This window comes from Aegilops tauschii, chromosome 1 (assembly GCF_002575655.3).
Source record: "Aegilops tauschii subsp. strangulata cultivar AL8/78 chromosome 1, Aet v6.0, whole genome shotgun sequence".
NCBI lineage: Eukaryota > Viridiplantae > Streptophyta > Magnoliopsida > Poales > Poaceae > Aegilops > Aegilops tauschii.
The window spans coordinates 493,535,228-493,549,656 of record NC_053035.3 but is presented as its reverse complement, the minus strand read 5'-3'; the positions used below and the strand labels follow the sequence as shown (position 1 = coordinate 493,549,656).

Sequence of the window (14,429 nt, the reverse complement as noted above, 5' to 3'; positions counted from 1 at the left end):
AGAAAAATCAATCAATAACCTTCGCATTTGGCGAGGTCCGTTGCGCCGCAGGAGTCGCAAATTAATCAATAACCCTCACCAGCTCACACCAACGGCAGGCCCAGCGCCCGGTTCGCGGTCAGCTGGCTCGGGTGCGTCACCGGCAACTCCTCGTTCATCGGCTGCGCCCTCACCTGCAATGCAGTCGTTGATTAATGTTGTTAATTAGTTTGTTAATTGCTTTCTTTTCGTCCTTTTCTCTCCCGTCACAATTTCCATGTTGAGATGCATGAGATGGGTGTTGCAATTTTTTCATAGCGGAAAAAAAATTGGACGCTTCACACAAAACAAAACAAATTAATTAAGGTGACGCCTAGTTCTTATTCCTCTTGATCAATTTTTTTTAGGCGGTTGAGAAGGGTCTTAAATAAAGAAGGAAAACGACCCCAAAATGAACTCTGTATGAACAGTAAAATCCAAAAAAAATGAATAAACATTCAAAAAAGAATTCTGATTTTTTTAGCAAACCATTGACAAATGTTCCGAATGCTTGCCAGGATTTCCATGAATGTTAGCCCATGATGAAACTTTGCAAGCATTAAGAACATTTGTCAACGTTGCTACAAATAGAATTCAGATTTTTTTGTTTTCAATTTTTTCGGATTTTACTATTCAATCGAACTCATATGAACTTGAGCTCAAATAATTCGCATCCGGAACATGACATATATACTCATGAGAGTGATGGTCAGAGGCAGTGGTGGATCCAAGACCCAGGCCGGGGGTGCCTAGGCCCGAGGCATGAAGAGTAAGTACTTCGTTCGCTGTAGCATCTTGGGCACTTTAGCGTCACTGTAGTAGGCCCGGGGCTTGGCCCAATCCTGGCTCTGACCCTGGTCAGAGGAGTACATCACTCCTGACGATCGCGTTGATGCACCATGCACCCTATATTTTTTTGTACAAATGCGATCTATAAACATATGAATCCCAAAACAAAAGAACCAGAAATTACTACAAGCCTGAGATCTCATAACTTGTTGAATTTTCTGCATTCTTAATCCTAAGAATGTGCAAACAATGTCAGATGCGCATCCATGCCATTAGAGTTTTTCAATTTGTTGTTGGTAGCTTACCAAGCTGGCCGCTTGGTCAATGGTCATGACATTAGAATTGTGCATATGTTATTTGTGAAACTATGTAATGTGTAACTGGTGCATGAAAAATCTAGAAACCAGCTGCTCTCCCTCCCCGTCTCTCTGTCTCCTCTGTTTTCCTCTTCTCTGTTACTCGATTGATGTGTATGAAGGCTTGGATGGCTAATTGTGGACGGATGTTTATGTATGCAAATGGGCTAATAGTGAATGGACGTATTTCGATTGATTTGCTAATGGTGAATGGATGTAGTTGCTTAATGTGCTGACAGTGGGTATTTTTTATGACAACGGTGCAATTTTGCTCTCTGTAGATAGTGATATTTGGCTATGTATGTGATATGCTATCGAATACACTCTCTGTTTCTAAATATAAGACATGCGTTGGTTCAATTTAAAACTGCCAAAACGTCTTATATTTAGGAACAGAGTTAGTAGTAGATTATAATTTTGACATGAATATTTTAGACTGAGAAAGTCAAGGGGCCCAAAGCAAATTTAATTTTGACATGAATATTGTAGATGCAGAAAGTCAAGGGCATTGCAGTTTCAGTCTAAGGGCAACAACAACAACAAAGCCTTTAGTCCCAAACAAGTTGTGGTAGACTAGAGGTGAAACTCATAACATCTCGCAACCAACTCATGGCTCTGGCACATGGATAGCAAGTTTCCACGCACCCCTGTCCATAGCTAGCTCTTTGGTGATACTCCAATCCTTCAGGTCTCTCTTAACGGACTCCTCCCATGGCAACTATTTTCTCGAGCAAAAAAAAAGCATGTATGGTAGATCTACGAATGAATGAATCATATGATGATGATCAATGGACCATCATCCCTTTAATTAATTAATTAGTCTGTTGGATAGTAGCAGTAACACAGTACAGACTTCATTTCTGTGTTGAGTTGGCCTGTCTCCAGCCGGCCGCTAACCGGCTAATTAATTTTCATTTTCCACCTAAATAAACAGCTCGTCTGGCCACACCCATCCACGGTCCACCCTCCGTCTTCTGTGTGTAGCCTATAAGAGGATTTCAGACCTACTATCTCTGTATGCCTTCGTCGTCGTCGTCGTCGTCAGACGATCCTCATCCGCCAACTTATTTCAGGCCAATGCCTCCGGTTGCTAGGGTTCCGACCGAACAGTCTAGAGACGCGCCGCTGCTGTCTTCTTAGCCGCTAGTAAGTCGTCGGCATGCCAAACGGCACGGCGCCCACCTTCCTATGGGCGCTTGTGGCGCCGGCGGATGCCGCGGCGGCAGCAACGATGCCGTTGAGCGACCGCGTGTATATGTCGGTGGTCTCCACCGCCAGTCTGTCCAGAGGGCCGTTCTTCTGCCCTGCCGGAAGGTGGCGGTAGGGGGGTGCTCTCATGGCCGGAGCAGCAGCAGCAGCATTAGGTGCCGTGCCTTTGGTGTACGCCCCACAGGCATAGCCCCCCATGGCCTGTGGTATCCCAGCACCGGCACCAGGAGCTGCTTGATGCTGATATTGCCCATACATTTGTGGGATCTGCTGCTGAGGGCATCCTGGGCTCATCGCCGGCCTGCTTGCCGCGTCATAAGGTAACGCTGAACCAGCAGCTCTCCGTGAAACCACTGCGAAACAAGCAAGTCTAACATTAAGTTTTGAGTAAATGCCGACAAAATATGAATAGCAGAATGAACACAGACGCACCTGCTTGTGCCGCATGTGAAGCCTGAGAAGCACCGTGACCATTCCCAGCATACCTCCCTGTCTCCGAGGAAGTTTTGTTGCAAGGCTTGCCAAAGAGCGGCCGAGTGTCCTTCGCAGGAATTGGAGTCGAGTGAACAATAGTGGACCTGCAAAAATGAAGATGCTTATCAGCAATAGCGCAGGCTTACCGTACTAATATTAAAACATATAATGATGAAAGGCATACAGGTGCGCTAACTGAGTGGCAAAAAAGCGACCAAATTATGAAGTGGGTCTCGAGTATCAACATTCTGAACACCATACTGATTAAGCCCTCACTTAGATTTCGGAACAGAACCTCGACTAACAAAGTGATGATAAAGTATCGCACAGGACCTAACAATCTGATCTGATAACCTACATATATCAATTGTAACCCCAACTCCGTTGAGAAAACCGGGTATTAATTTCCCACTCACTTCACTCTCAAGTTTAAAATTGATTACAGTAGTAGATCTTTGAACTCCTGTGATCACATAGATCCCAGTCACTTCACTCTCAAGTTTATATAGCCCGGTTCACTATCCAGATAATCAACTCATACCAAATTCATAACATGATAATTATCCCATTATTTGAAACTCAACCCATATTAATATGAAGCAAAGGAGCAGTGCACTTCAAAGTATGCCATTAGCAAGTCGTTTGATTACGTGCCAGTGATATGGAAGGAAAAGAAATGAACACAAGACAAGAGTACGATGCAACATTACCTAGGAAGAGATGCATGTTTTCTATCTGCTGGGACTACAGAGCCGCTGCCATCACTTTCTTCAAGATGAGAGAACTGCTTCTTAAAATGATCGACAGCACTGACAAACATAACCAAGATATTGCTGTCAGTAAGAGTTGACACAGCAAACAGAGATGAGGGAATAGAAACATAGAAAAACTAAAACCTTGGGTAGAGAAAGGTTGTCCTCTCTGTGCCATCAATGTAGCTCTTCAGCAATTGCGGATGATATTCCAATATCTCCTGGAATATCAGCTCCCTTATATCATCCTTTGACACTCTGCTGTGCTCAAAGTCAAACTCCATTTTCCTGATTGGCTGACAGGATGGTTCCCTCTCTGGCTTGGAAAGGCCTCTAAAGTATGGATCAGTCAATGCCTGACAAAATACAAATATTGAAGGAAACATTACAACTTACTGCATACAAATATAACAAACTAATGCTGCAAACAGAGAGAAGAAACCAAGGTATCAGACAGACAAAATAGCACCATAAGACTACCTCTTCCGCAGTTGGACGGTCCTTTGGATCAAAGGCTAATAGCTTCTCCAAGAGTTTTACTCCCAAAGGATCTGCATTAGGAAACTTCTGAGAAAATGGGACCGGGTCTTTCTTTCTCATACTGCTCAAGTACCTTCTTGCTTTCTCGTTTCGGACCTGGGAAGGAACAAATACAGTAAAGTCAAATTTTGGGCTTACTGAATACATTTACCAGAGAAACTAAATATATATTCTTTCCCTGAATTCAGTACCGTACCCGAGAAATTGTATCCATTGAAGGTGTGCCTAGAAGATCAGTCATCAAGTCTAACTGATGGACAACATTTTTCCCAGGAAACAAAGGCTTTCCTGTCAGCACCTCGGCAAAAATGCACCCAATGCTCCAAATGTCAATGGCAGGTGTATACTGCATTTTGGGGGAAACAAAAATCCAAAACAGATTAAGAACATGCATCTGATAAAAATCCTGGAAATTACTTAAAGATGCACTTGCTGTTTTTGGGAGTAATAGAAGTTCACGTGATCGTAGTCAAAGTTACTATTCAAGAGGAAAGCGATCAAGTATTCATGTAGAACATAGGATGAACAAATGTTAAGATCAACTCATGAATGAAATTGGTCACAAAATACAAAAGGATAGAAATGACAGCGAACAGATCTAATCTATACAAAAGATGGAGAAACCATAACAATAAAGCATAGGTCATTTATAACTTCGACAAAAAAAGAGCATAACAATAAAGCATAGGATGAACAGGTACATAGTGCTTTTTAATTTTCACCAGAAAACCTATCATAAGAGAAGATGAAAGCGAAGACAATGATACAGAACCATAAACCATTTGCCTGTTACAGCTCACAGTTCAATCAACTCATGCTAGAACAATTGTAAGCATGTTCTTTGTTACACCATAAGCCTGTCAACAGATTAAGAACCTAGTTCTTTTCTTCATTTTTTAATAAGCACAAAGCCATGAACTCTAAACCTCACCTTCGTGAAGAAGGATCCGCAGAGCTCTGGAGCTCTATACCATCTTGTCGCGACATAATCCTGCAGGGATTATGCATAATATCTATAAATTATGATACTTCATCAAAAATCTGCTATAAAAAACATAAATTGAGTTTGTGCTAACATACCGTCCAGAAGACAGTTGTTGGGGTATCGTTGAATGCAACTCGTGCTAGTCCAAAATCACATATCTTCAATTTGCAGTTAGAATTCGCCAAAATATTCTTGGGCTTCAGGTCACGATGGTAAACACTAGCTGCAGCCATATGAACTCCTTATCAGCAAAAAAAGTGGTGATAAAAATATAATACACAATCAAGTAACATTTTCTACAGTGTATCACTAAAGAAAAACATTCGGGTGCAATATCTGGTAGTGTCAATTCAAACAAATGACAAGCTTTGTGATGGCAAGTAAGTGCAAAAGATTTCCAACGAGCAATCAGATTACAGAGTCTTGGCTACAGTGCCTACGATATAAAGGGATAAATAATGAACAAAACACCAAAATATTTAATTTCAAGAGGTGAACAAAGGTTGAATCAGATATGGACTGGTACTTATCTTGACTGCTACTCCCTCCATTTAATAATTATTGTCGTTGTTTTAGCTACGGGATGATCTATGGCCTCAAAAGGAAAAAAGACACTTTGAGGAATTCAGAGAATGTAGGCTAATATCTGAATAGATGTAATATGGTCATATTTTAAGAATTGTTGATAAGGGATGATACGTATCTTAAAGATAGTGAACTAGCAACGCGTAGCACAAAGCAAACGGAGAAAGATGCAACTGTAGGTTGAGAGATGATGATACACAGGTTTTAATACCAAATGATAAACCCTGTTGTTAACCAAACTTGGTTGACTACCCTCGAAGCAAGTCAAATTTTGGTACTTAAAGTATCAACTGTTACTCAGGATCTGTTGACTAAACTGCAGTGTATATTATCTAGTTCTGCACACTGTGGAAACCATAACTGACCCATCATTAGACTTTTTAATATTGAAGAGCAAGCCTCTGGGGGGGGAGTGTTTCAGAGGCAAGTGAAAAAGAGATGAAAAGAGGATCTAACCTACTACACATGATTGTAAACTAAAACACACACCACCTTCAGGGTAAAACATTGTTTTCCAAGCAACAACAGTAGACTTGAAGGTAACGATTTCTTACCAGTATGAATGTACTTGAGGGCTCGGAGTAGCTGGTAGAGAAAGAACTGGTAATGCTCTTTTGTCAAGTCATCGTTGGCCTTAATAACTTGGTGGAGATCAGACTCCATGAGCTCGAAAACAACGTAGATGTCTTTGAAGTCCTTTCTGGAGGGAGGCAACATAATGTGCTTGATCTCGACGACGTCAGGATGCCGTAGGAGCCTCAGGAGCTTGATCTCACGGAGGATCCGCGCGGCGTCGGAGGTATGCTCGAAAATATTGTGTATCTTCTTGATGGCCACTTTCTGCCTGGTCTGCAGATCAAGGGCAGAGCACACAACCCCATAGCTCCCCTTGCCAATGACCTCCTGGATCTTGTACCGGTTGGCGTCGCCGTACTCCGTGAAGAAGTCCACCTCCGCCGAACTCTGCAAAACATGAATTGCACACACCGAATCAGCAAACTCTCAAAGCCCAGCTGTTAAAATAGAGAGAACTTTAAACGGTTGGTTTGGGGAACTGAAGTAGCAGAATGATTGGTGTGGTGGGGGGTGGAGAAAATCATTGGAGACCGACAGAGATTTGGAGTGGCCACGTTGCAACAGAGCCAGGCATTAAGAAAAACCAAAGCACCGGCAAGCAATCAAACAGTTTAAAACTTTTTGTGCCACTGAACGCCGGTTGCTTGCTGTTGCTGGTGGGCATCTGCGAGGACTCCAACAAGAATTAAAATGGAGAAGCTTTGCGCACCACCGACAGGCGACAGGGGAAAAGCGGCGTCTTGCGGATTTCGTCTAGCGTTTGGCACCGGAGGCATCTGGATTCAGGAAGCGGCAAGGAGGCGGTCAACTTTCCCATGCGAGGCGTGGGCTGTCTGCAACTCATCACACGGTGTTGCCGTATTGGAAGGAACCGACGGCATTTGAGTACTAATTTTCTACTGACAGAAATAGCAGATCAAAGATTTCGGCTAAAGGAAGGGTTGGCAGCACCGAAATCCCGATTAAAGTAGCGAAGAATCTGTCAAAGAAGTTTGAATGAATTTGAAAACAGGGCAGCGAGGATTCAGAAAACGCCGGCTCGCCTGCGTCGTCCTGGAACCGAGATGAGCAGCAGGCATGGACACCGCCGCAAGAACAGGCACAAATCAAATCATCTCTACTAGACAGACGCAGGAGGAGGGGGAGGGACGGCTCGGGAGTCGGAACCCACCTTGCTCCGCTGCGCCTGCTGCATTGCCGCTTGCCGGGCGGGCCGATCTGCGCTCCAAGGCCGCTCCGGAGACCGGACCCCTGCCCTCCCGCGGCGCCGGACCCCGCGCCTCCCGGACGGCCGAGCCGCCAACAAACTCACACGTACGCCGCGGCGGCCGATGCCGGGCCCAAGGTGCCGGCGGGGGAGCGAGGGATGGGTGCCGGACGGACTCTTCTGGCCCGATCTAATCTGGCGGCGCGCCGGAGAAGGGAAGGGGAGGGGAGCGGGATGCCGGAGGGGAGGGGGGGAGGGGGGGAGGTAGATTTCTTTCTCTTCTTTGTGATGTCTGCCGACTTGCCGTTGTTGTTGTTGGTTTTAATCGGGAGAGATGCGTTGCGTCTGGGCCACATGCCATGGGCTGCGGCCTGCGGCTGCTGGTGGTGCTGCCGGTGCGGCGCGATGCTCGTTGGATGGCTATGCGCCGCCCGATCCGCATCTCTGCTTTATCCACCGCTCATCTACTGGTGGTCTGAATTTTAAATCAACCGAGGGGATAAAACTTTACATAATAATATTAGTAAGTTATAAGAAAAGAAGACTAGTGAAAGGTGTCACAGGAATTTCACCAAGGAGAGAAGACTAGTGAAAGGTATCACAAGAATTTCGCCAAGGAGAGGGCTATATGGAGAAGATAAAGACATTACAGTCGTTTACGGGGGTGGCTGCATTATCCGTCGTAGCGTTAAATGCGTTACACTCTCAGCGATATTTGGTTTCTGGTTCTTCAGATCGATTCAAGGATTCAACGGCGACGACTGCGGCTTCAGGGCGTTGGTCCTTAGGGGGGCATGTGCACGAAGACTTTCTGGATGTCATCGACAATTAGGTCGGCTCCAGTATGGAAGCGACAACAGCGGCGTGTCCGTGGCTCATTTTGCAACGGCAATGGTCATTCGGTGGTCCATTGACCTCGATATAATTTTTATTATGTTTGAGGTGCTTTGTACTTCCGGTGAATCTTTATAATAGATCTGGTCATTTTTGCAAAAAAAAAAATGTCGTAGACTCATGAGACCCTATTACACCTGGAAAAAAATTCATGAGAAAGATGGGAACCTTCGGGAAATGCATTAGCCCACGCGATGCGATATCGAAGCCCCGCTTCTACCTCCTTAGGGGTCCGCCACTTTATCCGATCAACAGTCTAGCGCTTCATAATCCAACTACTTTCTCGGGTCATGCGTAATCTTAGGTTGCATTGCGATCTCCGGTTACAAGGAAAACCATGGTGAGCGAGCTAAATTTTAAATTTGGGCCGGAATTCCGAGAAATTAGTTCATTTAGTTGGACTGAGGAGGGTTTTCTTTTTTCTAAGTTGAACCGAAGAGGGTTGGAGGGTACCCTAAAGGTTCCAAATTTGTAACTTAAGGCCTGCGGTGGAATGTTTTATCTTAATTAACACATACACATATTTTCAAAGAAGAGAGAGAGAGAGAGCAAGCGGTGGATCCATGGCCACCGGGTGGCTGGAGGAGAGTTGCTGAAGTAGGTCTGGGGGTAGGTCTCCTGTGACGGGCGCTCGCTCACCATCTCTCTCTCTCTCTCTCTCTCTCTCTCTCTCTCTCTCTCGGGTCGGTGCAGTTGCAGAATTAGGTGGCGGGCGGGCGTGCGTGACGGAATTGAAACGCCAGCTAAAATAACCTGGCCGTGCCTTGAAAGCCACACACACACACACACGGCTTTGACTTACCATCAGGATCCGATCAGACGGTACGTAGCATCTGCCTTCCTTCCTTCCTTCCGTAGTGTGTATTGTAAATAAAAGAACATCATCACGTTCATCTGCCTGCACCGTCACGTGGAGGAGATGAATGAATCCATCTACTACTATCCAATAATAATTCTACCACCCAACCCAACCCAGTCCCTCCCTCCTCCCCAATGATTCTCCAACATTGTACGTACAACATGACAGCTCCACGTGTTAGGAGAATCTAAATGAATGGATACCAGTAGTAGATGCATCCATTTTACCTCCTCATGCGAGTAGGCGATGACAATGGCGCGCCTTCAGCTCGCTTAAGTCTTTCTACTCGTCGCTAGATGATCTATGGATCTGAAAGTATTATCTTTTGATGTTTGCCATACTAGCATGATCAAACGTTTCTCAAAAGAAAAAAAATATGTTTTGATCACGGTGCAGCTGGATACAAGGAGTAGAGCGACGCCGAGCGGCATTTGCATCTCCGTCGATCTCGTCATTAAGAACCGGCCATTTAGAAGGATCGACCTCGCCGTCCGTCCGTCCGTCGTCGGCAAAGTCGTACCGGTACCGACGCCGCCCTTAAACTACAGTAGCGGTGGTTAATCAACTGATTATTAATGAGAGCCACCGACAGAGAAGTTGTTAGTATAAAATTGGGTCATCTATTTTGGAACGGAGAGAGTACTATCCACTCAGGACTAATAATAATAGAATACGCCTACTTGGAGCGGGAGTATCCTAACCTGGCGACCACTTTATAATACATTCACGAGTATTTTCCCTTTGTTTTGTTCTGTGAGGAAAAGGTGAGCATCACTGACCACTTGTTGCATATTTTTTTTAATAAAAGAAGAAATAATACAAGTAGAAAGGAAGGAGAAGGTGCGGCCACCGACGATAACGTGCGCCATGTCCGTTCGTTTCCGCTCAGCTGGATCCATCCGACCCAACCGCCCGTCCGCCCGGCATCTACCACTACTACTACTTCACTTCTGAACCACACGAGTGCAAAGAGATAAAAAGTTTTCTCCTAAAAAAGGAGATAAAAAGTTGTCTTTCGGGCAAACAAAAATTGGAAGGAAGAAAGTTTCTTTTTAATTTTTATTTACGAACTATACTTGAATTTTATCTGTCTGGCTGCGAGGTCATCATATAGAATTTGTTTTCTTCTTCATCGCCATCTTTTTCCGTGGAAAATGATGTTCTACAAACCCTCGGCCTCTGCATCGAGCGGGCAGAAATGCACTACGTGTGTAAGTTCTCAGCAGAAAAATATGAAGACACATCTCAGCGGTCCAGACTGGCGCACGCTAGGTTTTACAGGGCATGATGTTAACTCATGTTCATACTTCCGACTGTAAATAAACGGAATTACATGTTTTTCCTTTTCATCGGAAGAAAAAAAATAACTACGGCTATCTTATGTTATACTACTAATTAAAAGAACAGCTCCATCTTTCGCATATACAGTGGATATATTTACCTTGCACTTACACGATATGCAAAAATAGACGACGTTTTTCGTGACGCTGTCGCGCCGACCATCTCCGAGAAATCGACATGATACTGGCAAGCAGGATTTCAGTACAAGCTAATCTGGGCCCACCTGCAGGTGCATCTCATCTTCAGACAGACCAACTGAATGATCCGTCCGTCTAGTCGATCCTCTCAAGGTTGTACTTCACCATGTTCTCGAGGGCGGTCCTGAAATGGCTCCTGGGGAGGCACTGCAGGTTCTGGAGCGCCAGGTCGCCCTTCTCCTTGGCCAGCTCCTGCGCCCGCCGGATCCCGCCGCTCCTGTGCACCAGCTCCATGGCCGCCGACAGCGAGCCGGTGTCGCAGAACTCGGAGTCGATGATCTCCCTCAGCTCTGGCGACTCCTGCAGCGCGAAGATGACCGGGGCCGTCAGGTTCCCCTTGGCCAGGTCGCTACCCGCCGGCTTGCCCAGCTGCTCCGCCGACTGCGTGAAGTCGAGGATGTCGTCCACCACCTGGAACGACAGCCCCAGATTCCTGCCGTACTCGTACATCTGCTCGCACACGGCGGTGCTCACCCCGCTGAATATGGCCGCGGACCTCGTGCTTGAAGCGAGCAGGGAGGCTGTCTTGTAGTAGCTCTTGAGCAGGTAGTCGTCCAGGGTGACGTCGCAGTCGAACAGGGTCGATTGCTGCTTTATCTCCCCGCTAGCAAAGTCCTTGATCACCTGTGAGCACGCCAGTTGTTCAGAAAAACATCGATCGTATATAGTTTTTACAGAAGAGGATGAGGTTTACGCTCAGAGTCATTTAGTACCTGGCTGATGAGCTTTATAACCTCAATGTTCTCTAGGTTTGCGAGAAACCAAGAAGATTGTGCAAACATGAAATCGCCAGCAAGCACGGCTATCCGTGTTCCATATAGCTGATGAATGGTTTCTTTCCCTGCAAATAATCACATCTAGTTTAGAAAAATATACTCTCTTCATTAAACCGAGTTCAGTATGATGAATAAACAATGAAGAAAAGGAACAATTTTAGTTGTACCTCTGCGCATTCCACTATCATCTATGACATCATCATGTATTAAACTCGCAGTGTGAATCATTTCTATGATCTCTGCCAAGCGTTTATGTTCTGTAGTTAGCTCCCTGAAATGCAAAAGTGTAAAGGCCTGAGTGCATGATTTTGAAAACAAAAAATATTTGAAATTGTAAGTCTGCAACAAGAAGAGCAACTTACGATAAGCCAGCTACTTCCGCTGTTGCTCTGGACACCAGAAAAACCAATGCTGGTCTTAATCTCTTTCCACCAGCACCAAAAATTTGTTCTGCGGCAGATACTAAAACTGGATTTTCTGCACCAATAAGCTATTGAGGTCGTGTCAGCAACTTAGTTGTTACTGCAGAAAATAGCAACTCAACGGGAACTAGTCTAGAAAAATCTTCTTTAGAGAACTAGTGTAAATATGCGTATATTATATCAATTTGATATGTGCTCTGAAGTTTGTTTTCTTGATCACGCAAACAGAGATTGCCTATTCAGAAAAGGTCAGCTACTCACAGCTCCAAGTCATCAAACACGGGCCATTACATGATTAGAATCTGGACGGTTGAAAGGCGTGCACAAGTAGGAAGCTGTCCCTGTCTTTAGTCATGTCTATAGACTGTAGTCATGTGGATTATGTGCAACCCCCTTCTAAAGAACAGTTAAACGATGCACACTTGTGCACAGCGAACTATGATGTCTTATTTTTCTTTCTTTTGGGCCCAACGGTATATGTCCCTTTTAATTTTATGAACTTGGAATAATTCATGAAAGCATAGTAGCTACTGCATGATTTTCAATCCATTGATGTACTGTCCGTCAATATCTAGTTTGCTAATCAAAATCAACACTATCCATAGCTGGTTCAAACACAGCTCCATCCCAATCCGAGATTGAAGTTGAAAAACAAACAGCACACACTTCAAAGTTGAAAGCATACACCTAGAAACCTAGCAGAATCTCCTTCAAACTGAGGCCCTCCACCTTTTCTTTTGCAGGTGTGCATTATTTGGACTGAACTTGCAGGTGTTGTGTATTCACATTTGTTTTCTACTCCTACATGGTACTGTATAAGGAATTGTAATCGGTTTCGGGACCAAGGAATTCCTGGATGACATCGCTAGTAAAATATCATGCCAATAAAACCGGCGCAGCGTATTTCGGAGGAACTACTTCGCATGTAGTTCCATAACATGATCAACAAGGTTCCATCAAACAGACTCTGAAGAAGGAAACTACTCATTCACACGTGTACAGTTGCCTACACAGGGGGTGCATCGTCTCCAAAGCAAATTTGAGTGAGCTTAGCAAAGAGAATGTGACCTCGGGAAGAAGGCGCTCACCGATTTGAGGTTGTTGTTGAGCTTGAGCAGGTCGTCGGAGACGACATCCAAGAGCGAAGCGATGGACACGCGCTCGGGGAGCCTCGCCGTCCCGGCCGCCGCGCTAGCGATGGTCTCTGCCGCCGGCACGTCGATCGCCGCGAGACCTGCACAGACGAATTTTAGTAGCTCAGCTTCACTGCCAGCAGCGCTGGTACTGCAGGTAGGACGTGTGCTGCGTAGTGTGTTGTACTGAACGTCTCTGAACCAACCAGCAGAGATAAGATAAGGCATGGTAAGAGAGACACACAAACAAACCTGTCTGGCTGGGTGCGGCCACGAAACAAACACATGGCGCGCGCCGCCTGGGCGCCGGGCGCGCGGCCCAGCGGCGGCAGCGGCAGGCGGCCAGCAGGCCCAAATCCACGGCGTTCCGGCTCATGTGCATCCTCGGCGAGCTCACAGACAGCATCTCGGCAAGCAAGCTCGCTCGCTCGCCGGCCAATCCAAGAACCTAGGCTCCAACGACGCAGGCCAGCTCAGGCGCTCGGAGCTCCCAAGAACCGCAAAATCACTGGAGCCTCTTCTCCTTGTATGACAGCCGCAGGAGAAGGAGTGACGCTGGCTGGCTGGCTGGCTGGCGATTGGTTGCGTGCGGGAAAGAGAGAATCTTGCCCAATTTGGTGACGATGCCTCTTTTGCGCTTGCGTGGAGAAGAAAAGGGGAGGAGAGACGGGGAGGAGTTGGATGGCTGCTGGCGGCTCCGGTGGGGGAGTGGTGGTGGGAGAGGGGCCGTGGAGGGAGGTTTTAAAATATGGAGGCAGGCATGCGGAGGAGGAGAAAGAGGGATTTGTGGATCCACGAGGGCCATAGAACCCAGCTGCGAGCCCCTCTGATCACGAGCGAGCCAAGCAGCCGCTGCCTGGCCGTGCGTGCGTGAGAGAGATAGGGGCCTCTATCATCACTTCCGATTTTGACTTGCTCCACTGCCTTTTGCTCTTTGGTCCTTGAAAAGATGTGGTTTTGCACCATTGCCGTCTTGCGTGGCTTAAGGTAAAATTTAGGTGCCTACGCGTGAAATGACTACTCCCTCCGATTCATGTTAATTGTACTGGAGCAGCGAAAATTACAATTGATCGGAGGGGGTATAGAAACCTCTCGAGGGTGAATGTTAGAGGTTTGACCTATCGCCGCACCCCGGCTCATCGTGGTTCGACGCAGGAGAGATGGGCGGCATAAGGAGTGTATGGGGTTGACCTAGGCATCGATGGCCTGGACCGAAAAAGTCAATTTTGGGCCGATCTCGGACTTGAGGAGAGAGTTGTTTTTGGGCGGCGGAGACGGGCTCGGGCTTGCGTTTTGACTATTGGAACTTGATCCGG

The 14,429-nt window shown here is 46.1% G+C and overlaps 2 protein-coding genes across 2 annotated transcripts; both read right to left on the bottom strand.

The window, feature by feature from the left end:
- Nucleotides 1-1,926: 1,926 nt before the first annotated feature.
- Nucleotides 1,927-7,847, bottom strand: LOC109748253 (mitogen-activated protein kinase 10). The gene is made up of 10 exons (XM_020307292.4): nucleotides 7,456-7,847; nucleotides 6,263-6,671; nucleotides 5,219-5,346; nucleotides 5,070-5,129; nucleotides 4,335-4,484; nucleotides 4,079-4,234; nucleotides 3,743-3,954; nucleotides 3,557-3,655; nucleotides 2,805-2,950; nucleotides 1,927-2,725 (listed from the first exon to the last, which is right to left on the bottom strand). The coding sequence occupies exons 1-10, from the start codon at nucleotides 7,477-7,479 to the stop codon at nucleotides 2,307-2,309; spliced, it is 1,803 nt and encodes a 600-aa protein (XP_020162881.1). The 5' UTR covers nucleotides 7,480-7,847; the 3' UTR covers nucleotides 1,927-2,306.
- Nucleotides 7,848-10,517: 2,670 nt separating this feature from the next.
- On the bottom strand, nucleotides 10,518-13,977 carry LOC109748254 (solanesyl-diphosphate synthase 2, chloroplastic). Its single transcript, XM_020307293.4, has 6 exons — nucleotides 13,366-13,977; nucleotides 13,069-13,214; nucleotides 11,921-12,048; nucleotides 11,726-11,829; nucleotides 11,496-11,623; nucleotides 10,518-11,406 (listed from the first exon to the last, which is right to left on the bottom strand). Exons 1-6 carry the CDS (start codon nucleotides 13,517-13,519, stop codon nucleotides 10,858-10,860), a joined length of 1,209 nt encoding a protein of 402 aa, XP_020162882.1. The 5' UTR covers nucleotides 13,520-13,977; the 3' UTR covers nucleotides 10,518-10,857.
- Nucleotides 13,978-14,429: the final 452 nt, after the last annotated feature.

Bases quoted from the DNA above. Each gene is read 5' to 3' on its own strand.
- LOC109748253 (XM_020307292.4), bottom strand. From the start codon at position 7,479: ATGCAGCAGGCGCAGCGGAGCAAG. The intron at 5,347-6,262 runs GTAAGAAATCGT...ATATGGCTGCAG, and splicing joins CCTCAAGTACATTCATACTG to CTAGTGTTTACCATCGTGAC. The intron at 3,955-4,078 runs GTAGTCTTATGG...GTATTTTGTCAG, and splicing joins ACCGTCCAACTGCGGAAGAG to GCATTGACTGATCCATACTT.
- LOC109748254 (XM_020307293.4), bottom strand. From the start codon at position 13,519: ATGCTGTCTGTGAGCTCGCCGAGGATGCACATGAGCCGGAACGCCGTG. The intron at 12,049-13,068 runs GTGAGCGCCTTC...CGACCTCAATAG, and splicing joins TCAACAACAACCTCAAATCG to CTTATTGGTGCAGAAAATCC. The intron at 11,830-11,920 runs GTAAGTTGCTCT...TTTGCATTTCAG, and splicing joins GCGGAAGTAGCTGGCTTATC to GGAGCTAACTACAGAACATA.